At 39.0% G+C, this 23,077-nt stretch overlaps 1 protein-coding gene across 1 annotated transcript in view; it reads right to left on the bottom strand.

Moving 5' to 3' along the window:
• LOC127430196 (endothelin-converting enzyme 2-like) overlaps positions 1-22,369 on the bottom strand; it is a 98,062-nt gene extending 75,693 nt beyond the window's left edge. Inside the window, exons 1-2 of the mRNA XM_051679771.1 lie at positions 22,223-22,369; positions 22,055-22,132 (exon numbers count right to left, since the gene is read on the bottom strand). Coding sequence (XP_051535731.1) covers positions 22,055-22,087 — 33 coding nt within the window. The 5' untranslated portion in view covers positions 22,088-22,132; positions 22,223-22,369. The remainder of the gene's footprint in view (positions 1-22,054; positions 22,133-22,222) is intronic.
• Between the last annotated feature and the right edge of the window lie 708 nt (positions 22,370-23,077).

The following is a 23,077-nucleotide window of genomic DNA, read 5'->3' as shown; positions in this document are numbered from 1 at the left end:
ATTTTGATATATGGAAAGGTGTTGCCATAGAGAGGCATTAAATTAATGGCGAAAAATGGGAAACAGGAAGTGGTTCATATCTTCTGTGTGCAATGTGTGATTTAGATCAAAATTGGGGGCTAATCACATGGATTTGACTATTTTGGTTTACGGTCATAGCACCAAAATCTGGCATGAGGAAGTGTGGCTCTTACAACAGACTTTAAACTAGTCCTCTTATATTTACCCAAATTGTTTAAAAATTGTTTAGAATAATGTCAAATGCCAAATGCATGTGTCCACCTTACATTGTTTTCCAAAAGCCACCAGGTGGAAATGGACCAGTTGTGCTTGGGCCCGTCATCGCTGCTTGCAACTACATTTTTGTTTTTTTGTTTTTTTTTTTGGGGGGGGGGGGACCCCTGTTATAAATAATTTGCTCTCGGTATTGGCACAACATTTTTTATTGATGCATCCTTATTATAAATATGGAGAAATGTACCCAATATTTGTGTATGCATGTATTTATATGCTTATCAGAGTATTGCAATGTTAGCTTAGCAGCATGCTAAAATCAAGCTCTTTTGAAATCAATTGTATGTCCATTGTCCAGTGCAGAGGGCTATATGAATCCAAACCAGTCACTTATGAGGTTTCATGACAGGGATGCAGGATGCAACCCTAAAATTTACATCAATAAATTGACAGATAAGCATTTGCTACTTTCACACGTAGCATACGCATGATTATTTTCTAGCACAAACCACACTTTTGTTTATCATAGGGAGTGGGTGGCATTTTCGAGTTTGAAAGTGGATTTTTGAGGTGCAATGTCCCACACACAATCTATAATATCTTAAAAGCAAATGTCAGAACCTTCCCTGATAGTTGGAGGAAGTGGAATTGTTTCAGGGTGTGGATAACACCAGCAAAACACACTTGCATACAGAAAAATATTGGCTTGCTGAAAGTGGATGGTGACTAGTTGGGAATGCTCTGATAAATTGTCTGACACTAGATATGTAATAAGGCCACAGTGTTGACACTCTTTGGAAAGTCAACCTACGGATTACTTACTAATAGTCGCTGCACATTAAACTGGGATAGAAGAGTGTTTAATCATTAAAAAAAAAAATTACAACATCAGCTTTTGTTCTAGATTAGTCTTTCTCTATATTATATACTTACTGTAAAATAATTGTAATACAATTTATTAGTTCTCGTAAAGCAAAAGAGAAAGGGTGTGAGGGCGAATGAGGGGGGTGAAAGAGAGAGACTGCTGGCCCGAGCTCTCAGTGGTGACACAAAACGGAAGTCAGGGTTCAGCAATCTCCTTTTCCTCTTTTCTTCAATTCATGACCTCTCTACACACTCCGACAGTGAGACCTGCTCAGTAACTCGCACATGCACACAAACACACACACACCTGTTAATGCTAACAGAGCAAACCGCGAATTATCGCTTTGACTCATTCTCAGACACACATGCTTTACTGTATCCAAACAGTGACTATGATTTTGCCAAGTAGAACGTGTTCTGGGTTCTGTTGTTGGTCCTGGAACAAAATTTCTGTCAAACAAACAAACATTGTCCTAACCTAGCTTGTAGCATAGCCTGTCAAGCTATATTATAATTTAAAGTAGTGCAACTACAATCGAGCTAACCTTCTGAAAAAATTGTTAGCTACACTACAAGCTACTAACAAAAAGAAGCAACATTTAACCAATGGGGCAGGCATGTCTAGGGTTGCCAACTGTCCCATATAAGCTGGGATGTAAAATTTTTTGGTCGAAATGACATTGTCTGTACGTGACCCCTATTGTCCCATATTTTAGTGGTGATACTCTCACAGGAAGTGTTGGATAAGTTACTCAAAAAATTTAATCCACTGCAAATTACTAATTACTTCTCTAAAACTGTAATAAGATTACTTGATTACTTAATCAAAAAAGCAAATCACGTTACTAATTACTTTACTTTTAAGTTACTTTTTAAAACACTTCACACAAAATATAAAAACATTTCACTCAAAGAATTTAAATTATATATTTCCTTCTTGTTCATTGTCGTACACAAGTCATACACTTACACTTGATGGCATATGAACATAATGTTCTAAATGTAATCTGTAACACGTTATTTTAGGGATCAGAAATTAGACAGTAATTAATGACTAATAATTGGACTTGTAAGGGACTAGTTACAGACTTGTTTGGAATTATAAGGTATTTATTAGGCCTTTGTTTGTTGATTTCTTACCCTTGCCTAATAGCCTCTTTACATTTGTTTTGTTTTTTTCTAACAATTAAATTATTAGGTAAAAACAAAAGATACCAATAGCTAGTAAGGTGCAAAATACATCCTTTATAGGCTCCCATTACAGCCTGTGAATGTGCAACTTATAAGTAAATAATAAATATAGAAGGCAGAGACCTTTGATGCTTAGTGTAAATAGCAACAAAAAGCATCCTCAAATAGTGTTAGATACTACCATACAGTATAGGGGCATCGCTGCAGCATGTTTATTGTGTTTATTTAGAATCCCACAAAAACCCTACACCAACCCCTACCCCTAAACCTAACTCTAATCTTCCCTGCTTTGTTATGCATTCTAAATGTATTTCAATATTATAAGCCGCACATTCACACAGAGTACTGAGACTCTATAAAGGATGTACTTTGCATCATACTAGCAATTGATATGTTTTGTTTTTTGCTAAGAAATTCATTGTTATGCCAAAAGCAAATATAAAGGGGCTATAAAGCAAGAATGAGAAATCAGCCAATAAAGGCTTAGTAAATACTTTATAATGCCAAACAAGTCCATAACTGGTCACTTACAAGTGTAATTATTAGTCATGAATTACTGATCCCTAAACTAAAATGTTACCATATAAAGTATATAAATAATATTTTTTTAGAAATATGCGCAATCCGAATAATGAACTTAAATGTAATGAACTTAACTGAAAATCCGCAACTGTAATCTGATAATTAGAATTTAAAATGTAATGTGTTACAATAATTTTTTACAAAAAAGTATACTGATTACAGTAACTAACTACTTTGTAATCAGATTACACTAAGAATGTATTGCGGGGGACCCATTCAGATGGGTGAAAGGTCCAGAATTGATAGCTTTGTGTCCCATACTAATGCATGATGTCACACAAACATGTCGGCACTGAGAGAGATGTACAAAGTTAATAATAATATTTCACTTGTAAGGCCTATAAAACACAATGAGTTCCTATAGTACATCATATAAAAACTTGTTTAGCAAACATTTGCAGGGACAGGTGAGTAAAATAAGGTAAACTATACTCTTTTGACAATTGTCACCTGTGGAACAAATGCTAGCATTGCATAGCACTGTTCACAATTTGGTTATTGGGAGACATCTCTAGTGACAACCGAACACCTGTTAAGCTAACGAACGCATTGCAGTTTTGCTTCCTTATATGTCTTATACATCTTCCAAGCATCTGGCAATGGAATTCTTCTGTGGTCGAAGATCAGAGATTGTACGAATATCCCACATCAGACTTTGGAACACACGTACCACCAATACAACTAGAAAACACTGTCATTTAGCCTATATAACGAGACACTGAAAATGTGAACAGCTTGATTTAACATAATACAGTATTATTTTGTAAAAATTATTATTGTAATAAATATTATATTTTTATTATTTATGTATACCACTACAAAAAAGAATGAACTGTCCAAATAAACTGATTCATGTAAAATGAATCAGACTCCCAAATGCAATGACAGCGCATTTGATATATTAGCTCAGTTCGCTCGGCTGTAAAGCTGTGCGTGCAATAGAATGTGGTAAACATAGCATTGTTGCAGTCTGCCATGCTGCACTGCTAATCACTGGAAAAAGTATCTTGCTACTGTAAAAGCTACTCTGTTTTGAAAACAGCTGAGCAAAATGTAGTTAAGTTAGTAGTGTTACTACTTTTCATTAGGTTACTACCCAAAAATTTTCCTAAACCAACTGCTAATTGTATTACTAATGATTAACTACCTCTAAATCAGAGGTAAATGATACATTTACAAGAATTTTTTAAGCCCACCTTAATCCTAACTTAAAATCTGAACGGTTCGTAGGAAATTTGTTCCAGGACCAACAAGTATTTTGATACTAGAACACGTTCTACTTGGCGAAACTACAGTAAGCCTATAGAAACAATGATCTCATCCCCTAGTAAACACATGAAGTTTCACTTACGCATATATTCTCATTGTTCCTATTAAATCAAGTCCCTATTAAGTCAACCAGCAACAGATGTCAACAGTTTTGCACCTAGACGGCAGACAAACAAAATAATAGAACAATGCCTCATTCAACACAGTGCATCAAACCGAACCAGGAACAAGCACTGTACATAATGTGCCTCACATGCTGCAAGTACACGAAAGACACTGCCTTCCCCCTCTTGTTTCCTTTTCTCTCTCTATCTCTATCTCTCTCTCTCTCTCTCTCTCTCTCTCTCTCTGGTGGCCTTGTCAGAGAGACCATAAACAGCATGCAGAATGCTTTCAGAGAGGGAGGGAAGATTGCAAGAGAAGACAGACGAAAAGACAAACAACAAGCAGGGGAGTAATAAAGGACGAAAGACATTCGTGAGAGTCTGTGAGGGAAGGAGGGAGTTTGGAACATGAAGAAAATGGGGGATGAGAGAGAATCAACAGGGGAGGTCTAAGATGGGGTGATGATAGTGGGAAAGTAAACAGTTTTGCCTTCGAGAAGTCCTGGGATGGGATGGTTTCTGCTTCATACAACATGACAAATTAGAGGAGAGTTCGACAATAAATTGAAGTAACACCCCGAGAGGGAAGGATTGAGAGAGGCAAAGAGCAATGAGTCGGAGCCATGGCTCAGTGGTTAGCACATATGACTAACTGAGCTGTGGTGCTTTATTTTAACCCCTTTCTCTTTACTGAGAAAATGCCTAAAAAAACAAGTTAAAGGAATAATTCAACCAAAAAACCTGTATTAGCCATGAAACCATTTTATTTATTTATTTGTTAGTGGTGAGTGGTAAACATGTTTTTTTAGGCAGAATGATTATGACTTTTATTACGATAGTTTTGGTTTTCTGCATTGTTACTATGGTTTTACTACATATACCGTAGTTGAACAATAGTTACTGTAGTAAAGTCATGGTACATTTTGTGGTTACTTTGGTTTTACTACAGATAACATAGTTCAAATATGATTGCTATGTTAAAACTATGGTTAATTGTTGTAAGGGATGGATAAAGGTATTGCGAGGGAACACAAAATAATTGTGAGGTAACACAAAACTACTTAGAGGGAAGTCATAACTTCCCAATCTTTTAGTGAGGGAACACAAAAATGACTGCAAGAAAATGCAAACTTATTGCAAGGGAACGCAAAACTTATTGTGAGGGAACGCAAACTTATTGGAGGGAACGCAAAACATTTTGCAAGGGAACGCAAAACTTATTGGAGGGAACGCAAAACTTATTGGAGGGAATGCAAAACTTTTTGTGAGGGACTGCAAAACGTATTGCAAGGAACACAAACTATTGCGAGAGGAAACAACACTTTTTGTGAGGGAACAAAATGTATTGCAAAGGAACGTAAACTATTGCTAAGGGAATGCAAAACGTATTGTTAATGAACGCTGCCTATTTTGAGGGAAGACAAAAGTTTTTGAATGAGAATGCAAAACTAGTTTAGAAAATAAATTCCCTCCCTGTCCTCTAAGGGGCTACATACATCTCTGATTCATGCAAGAAGCACAATATTGAAATTGTCATTGTTATATCTAGTTTTGTGTTCCACAAAATAAAGAAGATAATAAGGTTTCTGAGCAACATGAGGGTGAGTTAACGTTGACAGAATTTTCATTCAGTATTTGAACAAACTATCCCAAAGAAACTAAACTACAAAAAGAGAAAGCTACAATCTCAAGGAAACCCTTCATTTCAAACTCAATTCCATCATCTCGCCACATAGACTGTAACTTGCATTTACGTCAAACTATATAGAGTATCCACCAGGACATCCTCTATATACACAAACTGCAGCCCTTCCTTTCCTGGGTACATATCCCCTTCACAGTAACTGCCATTCACAATCACCCCACCACCCCCCATTCCCACAGTCTCCTGGCCGCTCATTCATAAGGACTTCATTCAGGCTGCCTGCCCAAAGTGTGCTAGCACTCTTGCACCATTAGAGGGGGCTTCCATTGTGGCCGTGTAAAGGATACTGACACAGAATGCCTTACTGTTTTTGTACAAAAGGCCATTCTGTTCCATGCCGGTGGCCCAACATGCCCTGATGCAGTTAGACACTTGAGCGCACTTCACACGAGCTTGTCCCTGTCTCGCCGTAAGCCAACAAGCACAACCAATGAAGACCTGCTGAGAGCTGCTTGAAAGGGGTAGTTCACCCAAAAATGAAAATTCTGTCAACTCTCAAATCCATGTGTCTTTTATTCTTGCATGAAACACAACAGGAAATGTTTGGCAGAATGTTAGCACAGGATTGGAGTTAAAAGGCACAAGTATATTTATCCATTCGCTATGCCACCATCAGTTTGAGCATGTCATTGATTAAACAGAACAGCACTATGTGTGTGTCTCTGTGTGAGAGAAAAAAGAGAAGTGACTTCTCCAGGGAGGTTGAATGACGTCACCAATCTAAGCATCAAGGTTACCTCACTCTCTGCACGCAGACCATTAGAGGAAAGGAAGGAAGAGAAAAAGAGGGAACGCAAAGAGTTTTTGCAGTTTTTTTTTTCAGTACAAAGACATGAGATTATATAGCCTAGAGATTTAGTCTCGTTTTCACCATTTAAAGTGATAGTTCACCCAAGTTATATGGGTTTGAAACAAAATGAGGGTAAGTAAATAATGACAGAATTTTCATATTTAAGTGAACTATCCCTTTAACCTGACTACAGACAGTGCTGTGTAGTAACAGATTACATGTAATATGGATTATGTAATCAGGTTACAAAAATGAAGTACTTGTTATTAGATTAAATTACATTTTAAAATACTCATAATCAGATTACAGCCAATTTTTGGTGGATTGCATGATTGCATAGGCAATGGCAGTAAACTGTTCATAATTCATTGATCTCCCTAATTCTATTAAGATTTTTTTATTCTGGCAGGGCCTGGGTAGCTCAGTGGTAAAAGACGCTGGCTAGCACCCCTGGAGTTCGCTAGTTCGCTAGTTCAAATCCCAGGGCATGCTGAGTGACTCCAGCCAGGTCTCCTAAGCAACCAATTGGCCCGGTTGCTAGGGAGGTTAGAGTCACATGGGGTAACCTCCTCATGGTCACTATAATGTGGTTCATTCTCGGAGGGGCGCGTGGTGAGTTGAGCGTGGATGCCGTAGTGAATGGTGTGAAGCCTCCACACGCACTATGTCTCTGTGGCAACACGTTCAACAAGCCACATGATAAGATGCGCAGGTTGATGGTCTCAGACACAGAGGCAACTGGGATTCATCCTCTGCCACCCAGATTGAGGCGAATCACTACATGACCACAAAGATTTAAAAGCGCACTGGGAATTGGGCATTCCAGATTGGGTGAAAAAGAGGAGGAAAAAAAAAAAGATTTTTTATTCTGAATGAGTCTACAGCTGATACACATAAGGCTGTGTCTTCTCATGACAAATAATTATGCAAGCTAAGATACTTAACCTTCATTAATTATTGATTCTCTAAGTCTGGACAAAAAAATAATTGACCTGGAAGACAAAAGGCCTAGTTTAAAATGAAAACAAACACACACAAAAAAAAAAAATCTTCTAAATGAGAATAATTCACAACATCTTTTACTGCCATCTTGGCCAAAAATAGCAAGTAAAACACACACACACACACACGCACACAAAAGGCAGATGCTATTTGCAACCTGGTGCAAAAATGGTATATGCTATTTACACCCCAGTGCAAATAGTGGCAGAAACTATTTGCACCCTTATTTAAATACTAACATACAGTAAATGTGCATCACTGCAGTGTGTTTATTGTGTATATTTAGAGTCCCACAGACACACTACATTAACCCCTAAACCTAACCCTAACCTTAGAAAAAATAACCTTGTTTTTGCTACAGTAACCATAGTTTAATCAAGGTATTTTGTTGGAAATTTACAGTAACCACAAAATTAACCATGGTTACTATATTACCCCCATATTATTGCACTAACACCATGGTTAATTGCAATAAAACTATGGTTTCTGCCAAAAACCATGGTTACTACAATATTACTATAGTAAAACAGTGATTCAGTCTACACACAAGCAATGCAGAGCCGCGGGAACGAGTGCGATCGACAGACCCCGCCTCCGGATCAAACCCTTCCCTGCACTCACCGACATTCACCAAATCACTGTGATGAAATCAACGTTCATATTCATTTTATCTATTATTTTATGTAGTATTAAAGGAGATATTAAAAGTGGAAACAGGAAATTGGATGGGAAAAAGATCAGAAGGACAGGGAAACAGGGAGAAAAAGGGACAAAAGGCAGAATCGAACCAGGGTCGCTAGGACGACACTACACATTCTCACTGTCTTTACATCCCCGCGCCACTGCAGCGACACCTATTGTCTAGTTTGTCATATATTCCTGTGGTTCACCTGACTATCAGGGTGCAAATAGCTGCACTGTGTGGCAGATGCTATTTACACTGAGGTGCAAATAGTTACTCCGGGGGAAAAAAAATCATAAAACATATCAATGCATTTAATCAACATTATATCAAAATAGTAGGCCTATAGATTAAATGCATGTGACATCAATAAACAGAGTTAAATCAGAGGTAATCCAAAAATATTCAGATTAGATTATCTAAAAAATACAATCCAAGATATGACGTTAATGATTGCAATTTTAGTCATGTAATTTGTAATCAGTACTAGATTGCAATTCTAATCTACAGATCACAATTCTCTATTAAACACAACAAAACTGTTGACCACACATTTGAATGGAAAATGTAGGACTCCAAGAACATAAACAAATTATGCAAATACATACAGTTCATCCACCATTGTGCCTTTTCAAAGCAATCCAAAATCACTTGCTTAAATGACTGGCGTCCTGTTGCTCTGACCCCATCATCAGCAAATGCTTTGAGAAACTAATCAGAGATTACATCTGCTCTGTGCCGCCTCTCTCACTTGACCCATTGCAGTTTGCTTACCGCAACAACCAATCCACTGATGATGCCATTGCATCTACAATACACACTGCTCTCTCCCACCTGGAAAAAAAGAACACTTATGTGAGAATGCTGTTTGTAGACTACAGCTCAGCATTCAACACCATAGTGCCCTCCAAGCTTGATGAGAAACTCCGGGCTCTGGGCTTAAACAGCTCGCTGTGCAGCTGGATCCTGGACTTCCTGTCAAGCAGACGCCAGGTTGTTAGAATAGGCAGCAACATCTCCTCATCACTGACCCTCAACCCTGGAGCCCCGCAGGGCTGTGTTCTCAGCCCACTCTTGTATTCTCTGTACACACATGACTGTGTGGCAACACATAGCTCCAATGCCATCATTAAGTTTGCTGATGACACAACGGTGGTAGGTCTGATCACTGACAATGATGAAACAACCTACAGAGAGGAGGTGCACACTCTGACACACTGGTGTCAGGAGCACAACCTCTCCCTCAACGTCAGTAAGACAAAGGAGCTTGTGGTGGACTTCAGAAGAAAAGACAGAGAACACAGTCCTATCACCATCAATGGAGCACCAGTGGAGAGAGTCAGCAGTCAAGTCAGAGTCAAGTTCCTGGGTGTCCACATCACTGAGGAACTCACATGGTCCATCCACACTGAAGCCATCATGAAGAAGAAGCTCATCAGTGCCTCTTCTTCCTGAGACGGCTGAGGAAGTTTGGAATGAACTGCCACATCTTCACACGGTTCTACACCTGCAATGTAGAGAGCATCCTGACTGGCTGCATCTCCGCCTGGTACGGCAATAGCACCACCCACAACCGCAAAGCACTGCAAAGGGTGGTGCGAACTGCCAGACACATCATCGGAGACGAGCTTCCCTCCCTCCAGGACATATATACCAGACGGTGTGTGAAAAAAGCTCGGAGGATCATCAGAGACTCCAGCCACCCGAGCTATGGGCAGTTCTCACTACTACCATCAGGCAGGCGGTATCGCAGCATCAGGACCCGCACCAGCCAAATTCATGATAGCTTCTTCCCCCAAGCAATCAGTCTTTTGAACTCTTGATCTCCCACGACCAAAATACATCAGCACTGCACTTTATTAATCTTATCATCTCACACCGGACTGTCATAAATTATATTATTATTATATTATATTCTCTCTTAACAACTGACTATCAACCGACAGCCTGAATGTCAATACAGTACAATACTGTACATTCTATATATACTATATATACTTTTTTATTGTATTGTGTGTATTGTATACTGTACAGTGTATGTTATTATTTGTATATTGTGTTGTGTGTAATTATGTGTATATTAGACTTTAATTGTGTTGTTAATCTGTTGTTTACTGTAAATTGGTATATGTCTCATCAATTTCACGACTGCTATGTTGCTCGGAACTGCACCCAAGAATTTCACACACTATTGCATTTGTGTATATGGTTGTGTGACAATAAAAGTGATTTGATTTGATTTTGAGTTCATGCTCAGAATACATGAACTCAGAGCTACGCTGGAAGTGCACCAGTAGAGTCATGGGAGGGAGTCGCATAACGTCATACTCTGCTGGGGAGCTGTTCCTCACAGCCTGTCGTCATCTATTAACTGCTTACTTCCTGTCTTCCTGTGAATTTTAGCTTGTGCAATCCTGACAAACTTCAAATAGCTTCCCTCCTGCTGTCTAATATGCTTCAACAAAGGTGCACACACACACAGAAAGCTTACACTGCAATAACAAAATTTTCTTGATCAGTACTTTTTGTCTTTTCAAGTAAAACATATCTAAACATACTTTAAACATGATAAATTTACCAAAATAATAAGTCTTTTCAAAGAATAATAGAAATACTATTTTATTTAAAAAAAAATATTTGTATAGCACTTTCATACATCCAATGCAACTCAAAGTGCTTCACACATAAAAAAACTTCCGTGTCCCAAATGACGCACTATACACTATGCACTCAGCCATGTAGTGTATGAATTTTCGAAGTGTAGTGTCGTCCCAAATGGAACAACGGCATTCGCTGTATAACAGCTGACGAAAGTGACGTTTTAAATTCATGCAATGTGTTGCCGCTAGCTTTAGCACTTTAGCCATCCTCAGTTCAACACTTGTATCTCAAATAATGTCCATATTCACACAGCATGGGGTGATCGTAAAGCATTTAACTTACATTTGTATAGTGCTGTCTTCACTGAGTTTTGCTGTTCGTTACATTCTCCATTATTTACAATTGTTTTGTCAGACCAGCAATTCCGCACATTCCGCAACTTATGGCAAGCCGCGAGCGCTCATTGCATGGAGTGTCCAACATTCCACACTCCATTTTTACGGTTGAAGAAAGGCACTCATAGTACACTTCTTTCTGTTTCATTTTCAGTGTTAATATACTGTACTACTAGCACTACTTACACTTCAAAATGACGTTCAATAGTGCAGAAGTGTGCGGTTTGGAACACAATTAATGTTTGTTTTTTTCCTCAACCCACTGGCAAACTATTTCTTTTTTTCTGATTTAAGCATAAACCTCACTAACTTTTAACACTGATTTATGCTTAAAACAACAAAAATTGCCAATAGGGTGGAAAAAAAACAACAACAAAACAACATACATTCTCTGAAAACAAATCTCAATATCTCATTCAATTTAGCTTCTTAGGTAAATGCATCATGTTTTAAAGGAACAGTTCACCCAAAATTAAAATGTTGTCTGCATTTACTTACTCTCATGTTGTTCTAAACCTGTATGACTTCCTTTATTATGTGAAACACAAAAGAAGAAATTCTGAAGATTGTGCTGGCCGCTCTTTTCCATGCAATTACAGTGAATGGGGACTAAAGCTTTCAAGCTTCAAAAAGGATGCAACAGCACCATAAAAATGGTCCTTATTAGTTAACGAATCATTGAGACAGGTTTTGTAAACTGAATCAACTGATTCATGAAATGATCTGACACTAAAGAACGACTTGTTTGCAAATCAGACATTGCTACTTCCCTCATGAACACCCCTACGGACCCTTTTCGCAGACTGTGATGACACATTTCCACCTTATTTCTAGCAAACTTTTATTACATTTTCATTTTTTGAATTATTTAGTGCAAATTAATAACATTATACTTTGTATTATATTACCCTGGCTTTAATTACAAAACAAAAAATAGTTACCACAGCTGTGATGGGGTTTCTAGTACAGCTGTTGTGAGAGTGTAAGCAAATTTGTCTTCTTTCTCTCATTCGACCGTTGTAATCTCTCTCTCTTTCTTTCTTTCTTTTCTCTTTTGAGAAAAAATTATTCATTTGTTCTCCTTTTGTGTTCCAATGAAAATAGAATTAAACATTTTTTTAGGTGAACTATTCGTTTAAGGATATTTTTAGTGGAAAACAATACAAAATACTGAATAAGAAAATGATTTTTTGCTGGGTATGTTAAAAAAAGAAGAAAAAAGCAACAGATCAAAGCAATATCGTTAAAATCGAATAAGAGTAATCAAACAATCCCTCATGTTGTTGGGGGAGGATGTGATTAAAAGAATGAGGAATTGAAAGCTTCACAGCCGAGAAGCTTCTTACAAAAAAAGGTGCAAGACAGCGTGCAAAGCTAATCTCATCTCATCTCTCTCCCTCTCATCTCATCTCTCTCTCTCTCTCTCTCTCATTTCCATGCCAGCTCTCAGGTACTGCAGTGCAGAGCTGGAACAATGTTAAGCAAACAAACGATGGAAACACATTAAAATAAAGGAGAGATAAAAAAGAGAGAGTTTAGAGAATGTATGAATGAGTAAACAGAGCGTAAAAATAACAAAAGGGCATTGTTGAAGGAAGAAGTATTTGGATACAACATAGCTGGTTGGAAAAGATGGAATGATGGATTGATCTTTATGATCGATCATCAAAAGCCTCTAATCCCAGGAGATGTCATTCACAAAAGATCTTCTTTAAGGAGCATCAGATGTTGACTGAGATGGTGGACTGCTATATTGCTGGCCTTAGCTTGATCCCTGCACACACAGACAAATCTGCACATACAGATGAAGTCTTGGCGTAGACGGGAAATTGTGGCCATCTCCCTGCTCTCACACACCCAATGGCAGGATATACCAGTGCTCCCAAGCCCTGAGCAGTGCTTCAGGGGTCACGCAGGGGATGAGGAGAGAGTGCACTCCACCTCTAGAGAGCTTAACAACTGGCCTTTCCCACAGCAAACCACACCCTGGAGTCTCCCTGTCCTTCTGATCAAGAGCCAGAGTTGCGATCACTCCTATAGTGGTAATGGTTTGGATCGGGATTTGAGAAAGGAAAACTGCTACTGACAAAATATTGTTATTATTACTACCACACAGAACTGGGAAATATATTTAAAATTCATAATTCATGATTTTATGATTGCTCCTTGTCTCGCAAGAATGAGAATGTTAAAGGAATAGTTCACCCAAAAATGATAATTCTCTCATCATTTATTGTAATGCAGTCAAATAAAAAATGACTGTTACGGTAATAAGAATCATCATTCCAAACTATGGGAATAGTAAAAGTAAAACGTCCAGATGCATTATGGTAAAGAGAATTGGGGGGTAAAATGTAATTTTCTTTATGCAAAATATGATAATTTTTTTTTTTATTTGGGGTTACAGATTTTGGTTTTGTGACAATGACCCCAAAAGGCTGAATTTGTTTTTTTTAGATCACCCAGTGCTACTACCACACCACAATATGCACTGCTAAGCCTAAAATGGTATCAAGAATGGCTAAAGAAAACACTTCTTGGGTTTCTATGTTTTATGGGTTAATATTGCCCTCAATAAGTGTTAATGGAGATGCTGCGCCTGGAGCATAAACATGCAAACAGGACTATGCTGGTTATGTAAAATCTTTATCTTCATGGCTACATAATCCAATAACTGTCAGCACAAGCCAGTACATCTCCGGCCACATCAAACATCAGCAAAGCTCTCCCAAAAGTTCATGGTAAGCTCCTAAAATGACTAAACAAAACAGCACTGTTTTTAAATGTGTGAAACCTGGAAAACCAGGAAAATGTACCCTTCGCTAAGCCCTGCCTTAAAAGCGTTTCTGACCAATCCTGTCTTAGCAACTGTTGCCCCGCTGCAATTACTCTGACAAGCTTTGCCTTTTTACAACGAGAGCCTATGGGAGTAATGTGTGTTTAAGTAGTTTTAAGTGGGATTTTATTGAAATGATCAACAAAACAAAAAAATAACGTTGTTGCTGGATCACTTGTAACAGTGACATGAGTTACCTAGAGAGGATATACGCAGTGTTTAAAAAAAATAAAAATAAAATTAATAATAATAATTTAAATAAATGTTGAGAAGAGCATGCTATGGATTAAAGTGTCATTCCTCATTCCCAAATGAGCATGTATAACATAAGTGAGGACACATACATTTCCTCTAAGGTAAATTCAAGCTAACAACCTAGTTAATTTAAGTATTGATTCAGGTCTTAGTACAGGTGATAGTAAATAGAGAGTTCACTGCATCAAAATGAGTGTGTTGTAAGACACTTTACAATGTCACTCTTCATTCCAGCCCACGCAATAATATTATCTATTGCATTTATGATTATATATTGCCAAATACCGTGCCATTCACGGCAATCTCCCATTCATTCCTATGGGGAGTTACACAGTGCTTGTCAGAGTGCACAACCGTAGCAGGCGGAGCTTAGCGAAGGGTCAATTGCATTGCTAGCTACTACTGCAAAATTTGGATGATCCCCACAGAACAGAATAGATTTACTGAGCTATCAGCGCCCTTACACACTAAAGCACAAAGTTTACCTCGGTCAGACGCAGATGCTCGTACAGGACGCGTGACTCAAATTTCGTCATCAGCACCAGAGTGCTCGAGCACTTAGCGCACGCAGATAGATTTTTATTTTTCTAACTGTGCGTACTATAAAAGCTCAGAATGCACATGCACCTGGAATTATTTGCAGTAATTAGACGGACCACAAGGTGGTAACACTCACAGTTGAGCCATCATGACCAAGCGGTAGAAGATGATGTAATCGCCACTAAACAACAGGAGATGAAGGTGGAGCACGTATATGAGGAGGTCAGGAGATATCTGCATTTGTATAACTCGAGTCTGAAGTAGAGTTTGACCGATATATCGGTTTTACCAATTAATCGGTTCTGATAGTTGCTTTTTGGAACTATCGTTATCTGCAAAAATATATGCAAGTAGTTGATAATAATTTTTTCATAATTTTGTCATTTCAAAATATGAGTCCCTGGTGTATTTCGGGCTTGTTTATTCTTAAAAGTCCCGAGTTATTCACCAAATCTTCATTTGTATGTATTTATTATTTGGATTTTGTTTGAAAAATAAACTGCATCTGGTGTTTTCTTCATTTTGGACTCTTTGTCTGTGCCCGTCATAGTATGGAAAAATAAAACAAATCTGACATTCTATGAATTGATTTTTAAAATCAATCGGCCGATTAATTGGTTCTCAGGCTTTCCCATCACCTTAGTTATCTGTATTGGCAAAATCCACAATCGGACGACCTCTAGTCTGAAGGAATATAAAGACATTATTATGAGTCTAAACTCCTGAAGTGAAATAATCCAGTATCTCACTGCAGTCGTAGCGCTGTGTATATGCGCACAGTCAAATGAAGTATAATTTGAAAGGCTAGCATTCATCTGTATGCAGACGCTAAGCATTCGCATCAAAACCGAAGTATACTTTGGGCTTAAAGTTTATGCTACATCAGAGAAAACTGCTAATCCATTGATTTCAATAGCGATAGTGTGTCACAAGGACGTAGAAGAACAATTTAAGGTTTTGAGAAAGCAACGCTCGGCCAACTAAACGTTTTTACTGCAATGCACTCTGCATACATTGACCAATATGAATTTCAGAAATGTGGGTTCAGTTGTGCTTTCAGAAATTAAATTCGTTGACCTGACACTTTCCACAAGGTTAAAAGGGATCACTCCTTTTTCAATGCTCATTCTGTGCTTTATCTAGTTTGCAAGCACCCTCTCTGAAATCTCAGGGCCGATGGAGGGTGAAGGCATATCAGGACCTACAGTATAATGGTTGCAATCCTGTTCAGCAACTGTTTGCACCAAGGGTGCAGGGTAAGGGGACCAAGTATAAAAGCTTAAGAATCAGTCATTAACTCAATGACTTAATGTCTATGGTGATTACAGCCCTAGTTTGCACTCAGTTGCTACTGGAAAACTGTATTTCGGTTTCAAATTATTTTCTCAATCTGTAAGCTTTATCAAAAATGGCAAAACATTCACTAAAATGCGTATTTGGCAGTAGTATTGGAGCAGTTGCTTCACTTCACAAGAACTGTGGTGATGTCATTTTATGGTGAACATACATATATCATTAGTACAACAACTTGGAACACCATGTACGAAATGCTTCAGTCCGCATATAAATTATCTTGCTAATGAAGATAGCGAAATTGGGGAAATGGCTCTCGCTCTGCAAGCACTAATTGATTTACAGCACATTGGACGGTGGCTAATTAGAGCAGCTCTATCGTGAACTCTGAGCACTACTTGTAAATGCATGAAACAAAGTGCACGTTCACATAAGCGTGCTCATAGCTGCTCGGAGTAAATTAAGTGTGCAAAAAAGAAATAAGGTGTGTCCCCATGTTGGAAACTTCATGCACTCAATGCTCGCAGTTGCCATACAAAGTGGAATGGGCAGGTTACCTGGCTGTATTGCTGGTCTGACAAAACAATTGTAAATAATGGAGAATGTAGCAGCTAGCGAAACTAAGTGTTCCATTTGGGACGAAACTTTACTCCTTATGAGCGGTGCTTGCCAAGGCGAGAATACAATAGAGACCAGAATATCACAGAGACTTGGGGGTGGGCTCTTTTGATTTGAGCCAATAAGCGGAAACCTAGCAATGACACAAAACACCTTAGCAACTACCTAGCAACCACAAAGAACACCTTAGCAACAAGAAAGCAGCTCCCTGGCAACCACCCAACACCCCAGCATCGTGCTGCCGATTTTTGCACAGGCAAACACCACTTACATTTTCTTTATAAAATGTACATTTTTCTTCCAAAATGTCAACATTTCGATCCTTTTATGTCTCAAAGTTAATTAGCAAATGTAACTAAAAGGTCGTTAAATTATTTAGCACATTAATCAAAAGAAGCACGGGAAAATGTCACTTTAAAAATAATAATAATATAAATATATATATATATATATATATATATATATATATATATATATATATATATATATATATACACACACACACACACACACACACACACACACACACACACACTGGCGGCCAAAGTCCGGAATAATGTACAGATTTTGCTGTTTCGGAAGGAAATTGGTACTTTAATTCACCAAAGTGGCATTCGACTGATCACAAAGTATAGTCAGGACATTACTGATACAAAAAACAGCACCATCACTATTTGAAAAAAAGTCATGTTTTATCAAATTTCCAGCAGCCATCACTCCAACACCTTATCCTTGAGTAATCATGCTAAATTGCTAATTTGGTACTAGAAAATCACTTGCCATTATATCAAACACAGTTGAAAGCTGTTTGGCTCATTAAATGAAGCTTATTATTGTCTTTGTGTTTGTTTTTGAGTTGCCACAGTATGCAATAGACTGGCATGTCTAAAGGTCAATATTAGGTCAAAAATGGCAAAAAAGAAAGAGCTTTCTCTAGAAACTCGTCAGTCAATCATTGTTTTGAGGAATGAAGGCTATAACATGCTTGAAATTGCCCCAAAAAATGAAGATTCCATACAAAGGTGTACACTTCAATCTTTAAAGACAAAGGACAACTGGATCTAACAAGGACAGAAAGAGATGTGGAAGGCCAGATGAACAACTAAACAAGAGGATAAGTACATCAGAGTCTCTAGCTGGAGAAATACACACCTCACATATCCTCAGCTGACAGCTTCATTGAATTCTACCCACTCAACACCAGTTTCATGTGCAACAGTAAAGAGAAGACTCAGGGGTGCAGGCCTTATGGGAAGAATTGCAAAGAAAAAGCCACTTTTGAAACAGAAAAACAAAAAGAAAAGGTTAGAGTGGGCAAAGAAACACAGACATTGGACAACAGATAATTGGAAAAGAGTGTTATGGATCATAACCCCATTGAGCTTTTGTGGGATCAGCTAGACTGTATGGTGTGTGAGAAGTTCCCGACAAGACTGCCACATCTATGGCAAGTGCTACAGGAAGCATGGGGTGAAATGTCACCTGAGTATCTGGACAGCTGACAGCTGGATCTGCAAAGCTGTCATTGCTGCATGTGGAGGATTTTTTGATGAGAACTCTTTGAAGTAGTTTAAGTTCAGAATTTTTTTTTTCAAATTGTAATCGTAATTTTTCACATTATTAATGTCCTGACTATACATTGTGATCAGTTGAATGCCACTTTGGTAAATAACAGTACCAATTTCTGAACCAGTCTGGCCATTCTCTGTGGACCTCTCTCATCAGGCCGCTAGCGACCAAGATAGACTTGGAACACGTTTCCTCAGTCCATTGATTTTATGAAAGACATCACTTGTTGTGGCCATTCTCTGTTGACCTCTCTCATCAACAATGCGTTTCCATCCACAGAACTGCCGCTCACTGGATGTTTTTTGTTTTTGGCACCATTCGGAATACATTTTAGAAACTGTTGTGTGTGATAATCCCAGGAGATCAGCAGTTACAGAAATATTCAAACTAGCCCATCTGGCACCAACAATCATGCCACTGTCCAAATCACTGAGATCACATTTTTTCCCCATTCTGATGGTTGATGTGAACATTAACTGAAGCTCCTGACCCGTAACTGCATTATTTTATGCACTGCACTGCTGCCACACGATTGGCTGATTAGATAATCGCATGGATGATTGTTGGTGCTGACGGGCTGGTTTGAGTATTTCTGTAACTGCTAATCTCTTGGGATTTTCTCGCACAACAGTCTCTAGAATTTACTCCGAATGGTGCCAAAAAAAAAAACATCCAGTGAGCGCCAGTTCTGTGGATGGAAATGCCTTGTTGATAAGAGGTCAACGGAGAATGGCCAGACTGGTTCAAGCTGACAAAGTCTACGGTATCTCACATAACCGCTCTGTACAATTGTGATGAGGAGAATATCATCTCAGAATGCTGTTCTGAGATGTGGATTGGCGCTGTTTTGGCGGCAGCAGGGGGACCTACACAATATTAGGCAGGTGGTTTTAATGTTGTGGCTGATCGGTGTGTGTGTGTGTGTGTGTATATATATATATACAGTGCGTCCGGAAAGTATTCACAGCGCTTCACTTTTTCCACATTTTGTTATGTTACAGCCTTATTCCAAAATGGATTAAATTCATTATTTTCCTCAAAATTCTACAAACAATACCCCATAATGACAACGTGAAAGAAGTTTGTTTGAAATCTTTGCAAATTTATTAAAAATAAAAAACGGGGGGAAAAAAATAAAAATCACATGTACATAAGTATTCACAGCCTTTGCCATGACACTCAAAATTGAGCTTAGGTGTATCCTGTTTCCACTGATCATCCTTGAGATGTTTCTACAACTTGATTGGAGTCCACCTGTGGTAAATTCAGTTGATTGGACATGATTTGGAAAAGCACACACCTGTCTATATAAGGTCCCACAGTTAACAGTGCATATCAGAGCACAAACCAAGTCATGAAGTCCAAAGAATTGTCTGTAGACCTCCGAGACAGGATTGTATCGAGGCACAGATCTGGGGAAGGGTACAGAAAAATTTCTGCAGCATTGAAGGTCCCAATGAGCACAGTGGCCTCCATCATCCGTAAATGGAAGAAGTTTGGAACCACCAGGACTCTTCCTAGAGCTGGACGCCTGGCCAAACTGAGCAATCAGGGGAGAAGGGCCTTAGTCAGGGAGGTGACCAAGAATCCGATGGTCACTCTGACAGAGCGCCAGCATTTCTCTGTGGAGAGAGGAGAAACTTCCAGAAGAACAACCATCTCTGCAGCACTCCACCAATCAGGCCTGTATGGTAGAGTGGCCAGACGGAAGCCACTCCTCAGTAAAAGGTACATGACAGCCCACCTGGAGTTCACCAAAAGGCACCTGAAGGACTCTCAGACCATGAGAAACAAAATTCTCTGGTCTGATGAAACAAAGATTGAACTCTTTGGCCTGAATGGCAAGCGTCATGTCTGGAGGAAACCAGGCACCGCTCATCACCTGGCCAATACCATCCCTACAGTGAAGCATGGTGGTGGCAGCATCATGCTGTGGGGATGTTTTTCAGAGGCAGGAACTGGGAGACTATTCAGGACCGAGGGAAAGATGAATGCAGCAATGTACAGAGACATCCTTGATGAAAACCTGCTCCAGAGCGCTCTGGACCTCAGACTGGGGCGAAGGTTCATCTTCCAACAGGACAACGACCCTAAGCACACCGCCAAGATAACAAAGGAGTGGCTCCGGGACAACTCTGTGAATGTCCTTGAGTGGCCCAGCCAGAGCCCAGACTTGAATCCGATTGAACATCTCCGGAGAGATCTGAAAATGGCTGTGCACCAACGCTCCCCATCCAACCTGATGGAGCTTGAGAGGTCCTGCAAAGAAGAACGGGAGAAACTGCCCAAAAATAGGTGTGCCAAGCTTGTAGCATCATACTCAAAAAGACTTGAGGCTGTAATTGGTGCCAAAGGTGCTTCAACAAAGTATTTTTTTTTCTTTTCTTTTTTTTTTTTCGTTTTTTATTTTTAATAAATTTGCAAAGATTTCAAACAAACTTCTTTCACGTTGTCATTATGGGGTATTGTTTGTAGAATTTTGAGGAAAATAATGAATTTAATCCATTTTGGAATAAGGCGGTAACATAACAAAATGTGGAAAAATTGAAGCGCTGTGAATACTTTCCGGATGCACTGTATATATATATATATATATATATATATATATATATATATATATATATATATATATGTATATATATATATGCTCTAATGGAAAATCCCCAAACAAATAGTGTTAAAAAAACATCGCACGTTTCACAGCGATATGTGGTTTTAAAGATGCGCTTGCGGCAGGATGATGTGCAGTACCTGTTACAGTAGTACTCTCCTCGCGCACCCACCAGCGCTCTAGTTGCTATGGAAACGTACGCCAGTACATAAACCGTTTTGCCACTCAAGATGCTCTCGAAGCCACTCCCTGTAAATAATCGCGCGACATGTCGCGAACAAAGAGTCAAATAAAGAAATTTTTAAAAAATTAAAAAAAAAAAAAAACAGTTTGTCTTGCGTTGGAAATAGGACTGGCGAAGGCTTCTACAGAAAGCTATCCCGAACGGGTTCTGTATGTCGTGTGTCAACCTAAGCATGTTTAAGGCACAATAAATTGTTTCGGGAAAAGACACCGATAATGATTCGGCTTCGTTCGAGCGTAATGACACAGTGAAGCTCAGCGCACAATTTGATGATGGACTGTTTATTTTTCTAGTAGAGTTCTCTAAAAAAGCTGCTTAGTGCTCACGGAAACGCAGACCGTAGAAATAACAACAGCCGTGATATATTTGCGTAAACAAATGTCTTGAGTAACGCTGCATCAATCCTCGTGAAACACGAGACAGACGCGCAACCAGTAGGCTAAACAGGAAAAACAAGCGCGCAGTGAGCATTGGTGTAGTTTATCCTGAAATCTGCAGAATTATTTCCTTACAACTAAGCTTTTCCCTGTTTTTTTTTTTTTTTTTTTTGACGTGCCAGGAATCCATTTAAAGCAGAACAGGCAGTCCCACACAGATCACAATATGTTTAGCCACTGAAATGGGTAGCAAATGTGGTTCATGTTATAAAAAGGCATCAGTGCGACTCACGTTGTTTCGTAAATCTTGCAGCGCTACACTCATCGTGCAGCATCGGCGCTCCGCACGGGACTAAGCCATCCCTCACGCCTGAAACAAACATGATCGATTCTAGTTAAAAGCATCAATCTATTGGCAGACGCATTTTGACATGTACAAATGCTGAAAAGAGAGACTGACCCGATCGCTGAACGTTTTCAGAAGAAGACGGCGCGCATGATGGGTTGATGTGGCACTGCCAAATGACCAGCAAGTCCTCTGCTTTGAGTATTGCAACATAGAAAGATGTCAGTGGGAGGTAGATATAGATCAGCATGTATATTCTCTCTCTCTCTCGCTTTCCCCCGCCCCTTCGCTCTCATACGCCCTCTCGAACTCTTTCCGCTGTGTGGGGTGAGGCTGTCATAACATAGGTACAGTAAGCATCAAGTGGGATGAGCGTTAATACCCTTTTCATTAACTAAAATGAAAAGTTCAAAATAAAAACAAAGGTTCTTCATTGGTTCTAAGGATCAATATTTCTTGCAATTTTAACTTATTGGCTGCTAAAGGCATGAAAGCATCGAAATTCAAGAAACATTACGAAACCAAAACTGTTAATTTTCCTATTCGGTCAATGCCATATGAATAATTCTGCATATGTTTGGCACTATGCAGTTCTGGTACATTTTTGCTTACTATGTGTATGATAAACAATTGCTGGATTGCCACTTGGTGTCTAATGTAAAATCTGGGTCCCGAAGCAAAACCAGTTGTGAACCACTTTAAACCAAGCTTTAAAGCACCAGTAATAGGTTTGCCAACTTTTCGCCACACAAATACGGGATGATTGAGCATTTTAAGCACTTCAATTCGGGATGTGGGGGATCCCTCGAGTGTTCACCATCTAACGTGTGGGAGGATGTTGGGGGGTGGCACCACCTCAAGCTTTTCGCTACTGAAACATATGACAAGAAGTGTTCCCAACACGTCGTCCTAATTTCAGCCAAAATACAGGATGTCCCAGCTAATACGGGACAGTTGGCAACCCTGCCA

Source organism: Myxocyprinus asiaticus, chromosome 39, assembly GCF_019703515.2.
Source record: "Myxocyprinus asiaticus isolate MX2 ecotype Aquarium Trade chromosome 39, UBuf_Myxa_2, whole genome shotgun sequence".
In the NCBI taxonomy this organism is placed as follows: Eukaryota; Metazoa; Chordata; class Actinopteri; order Cypriniformes; family Catostomidae; genus Myxocyprinus; species Myxocyprinus asiaticus.
This window is presented reverse-complemented; position numbering and strand designations above follow the sequence as displayed.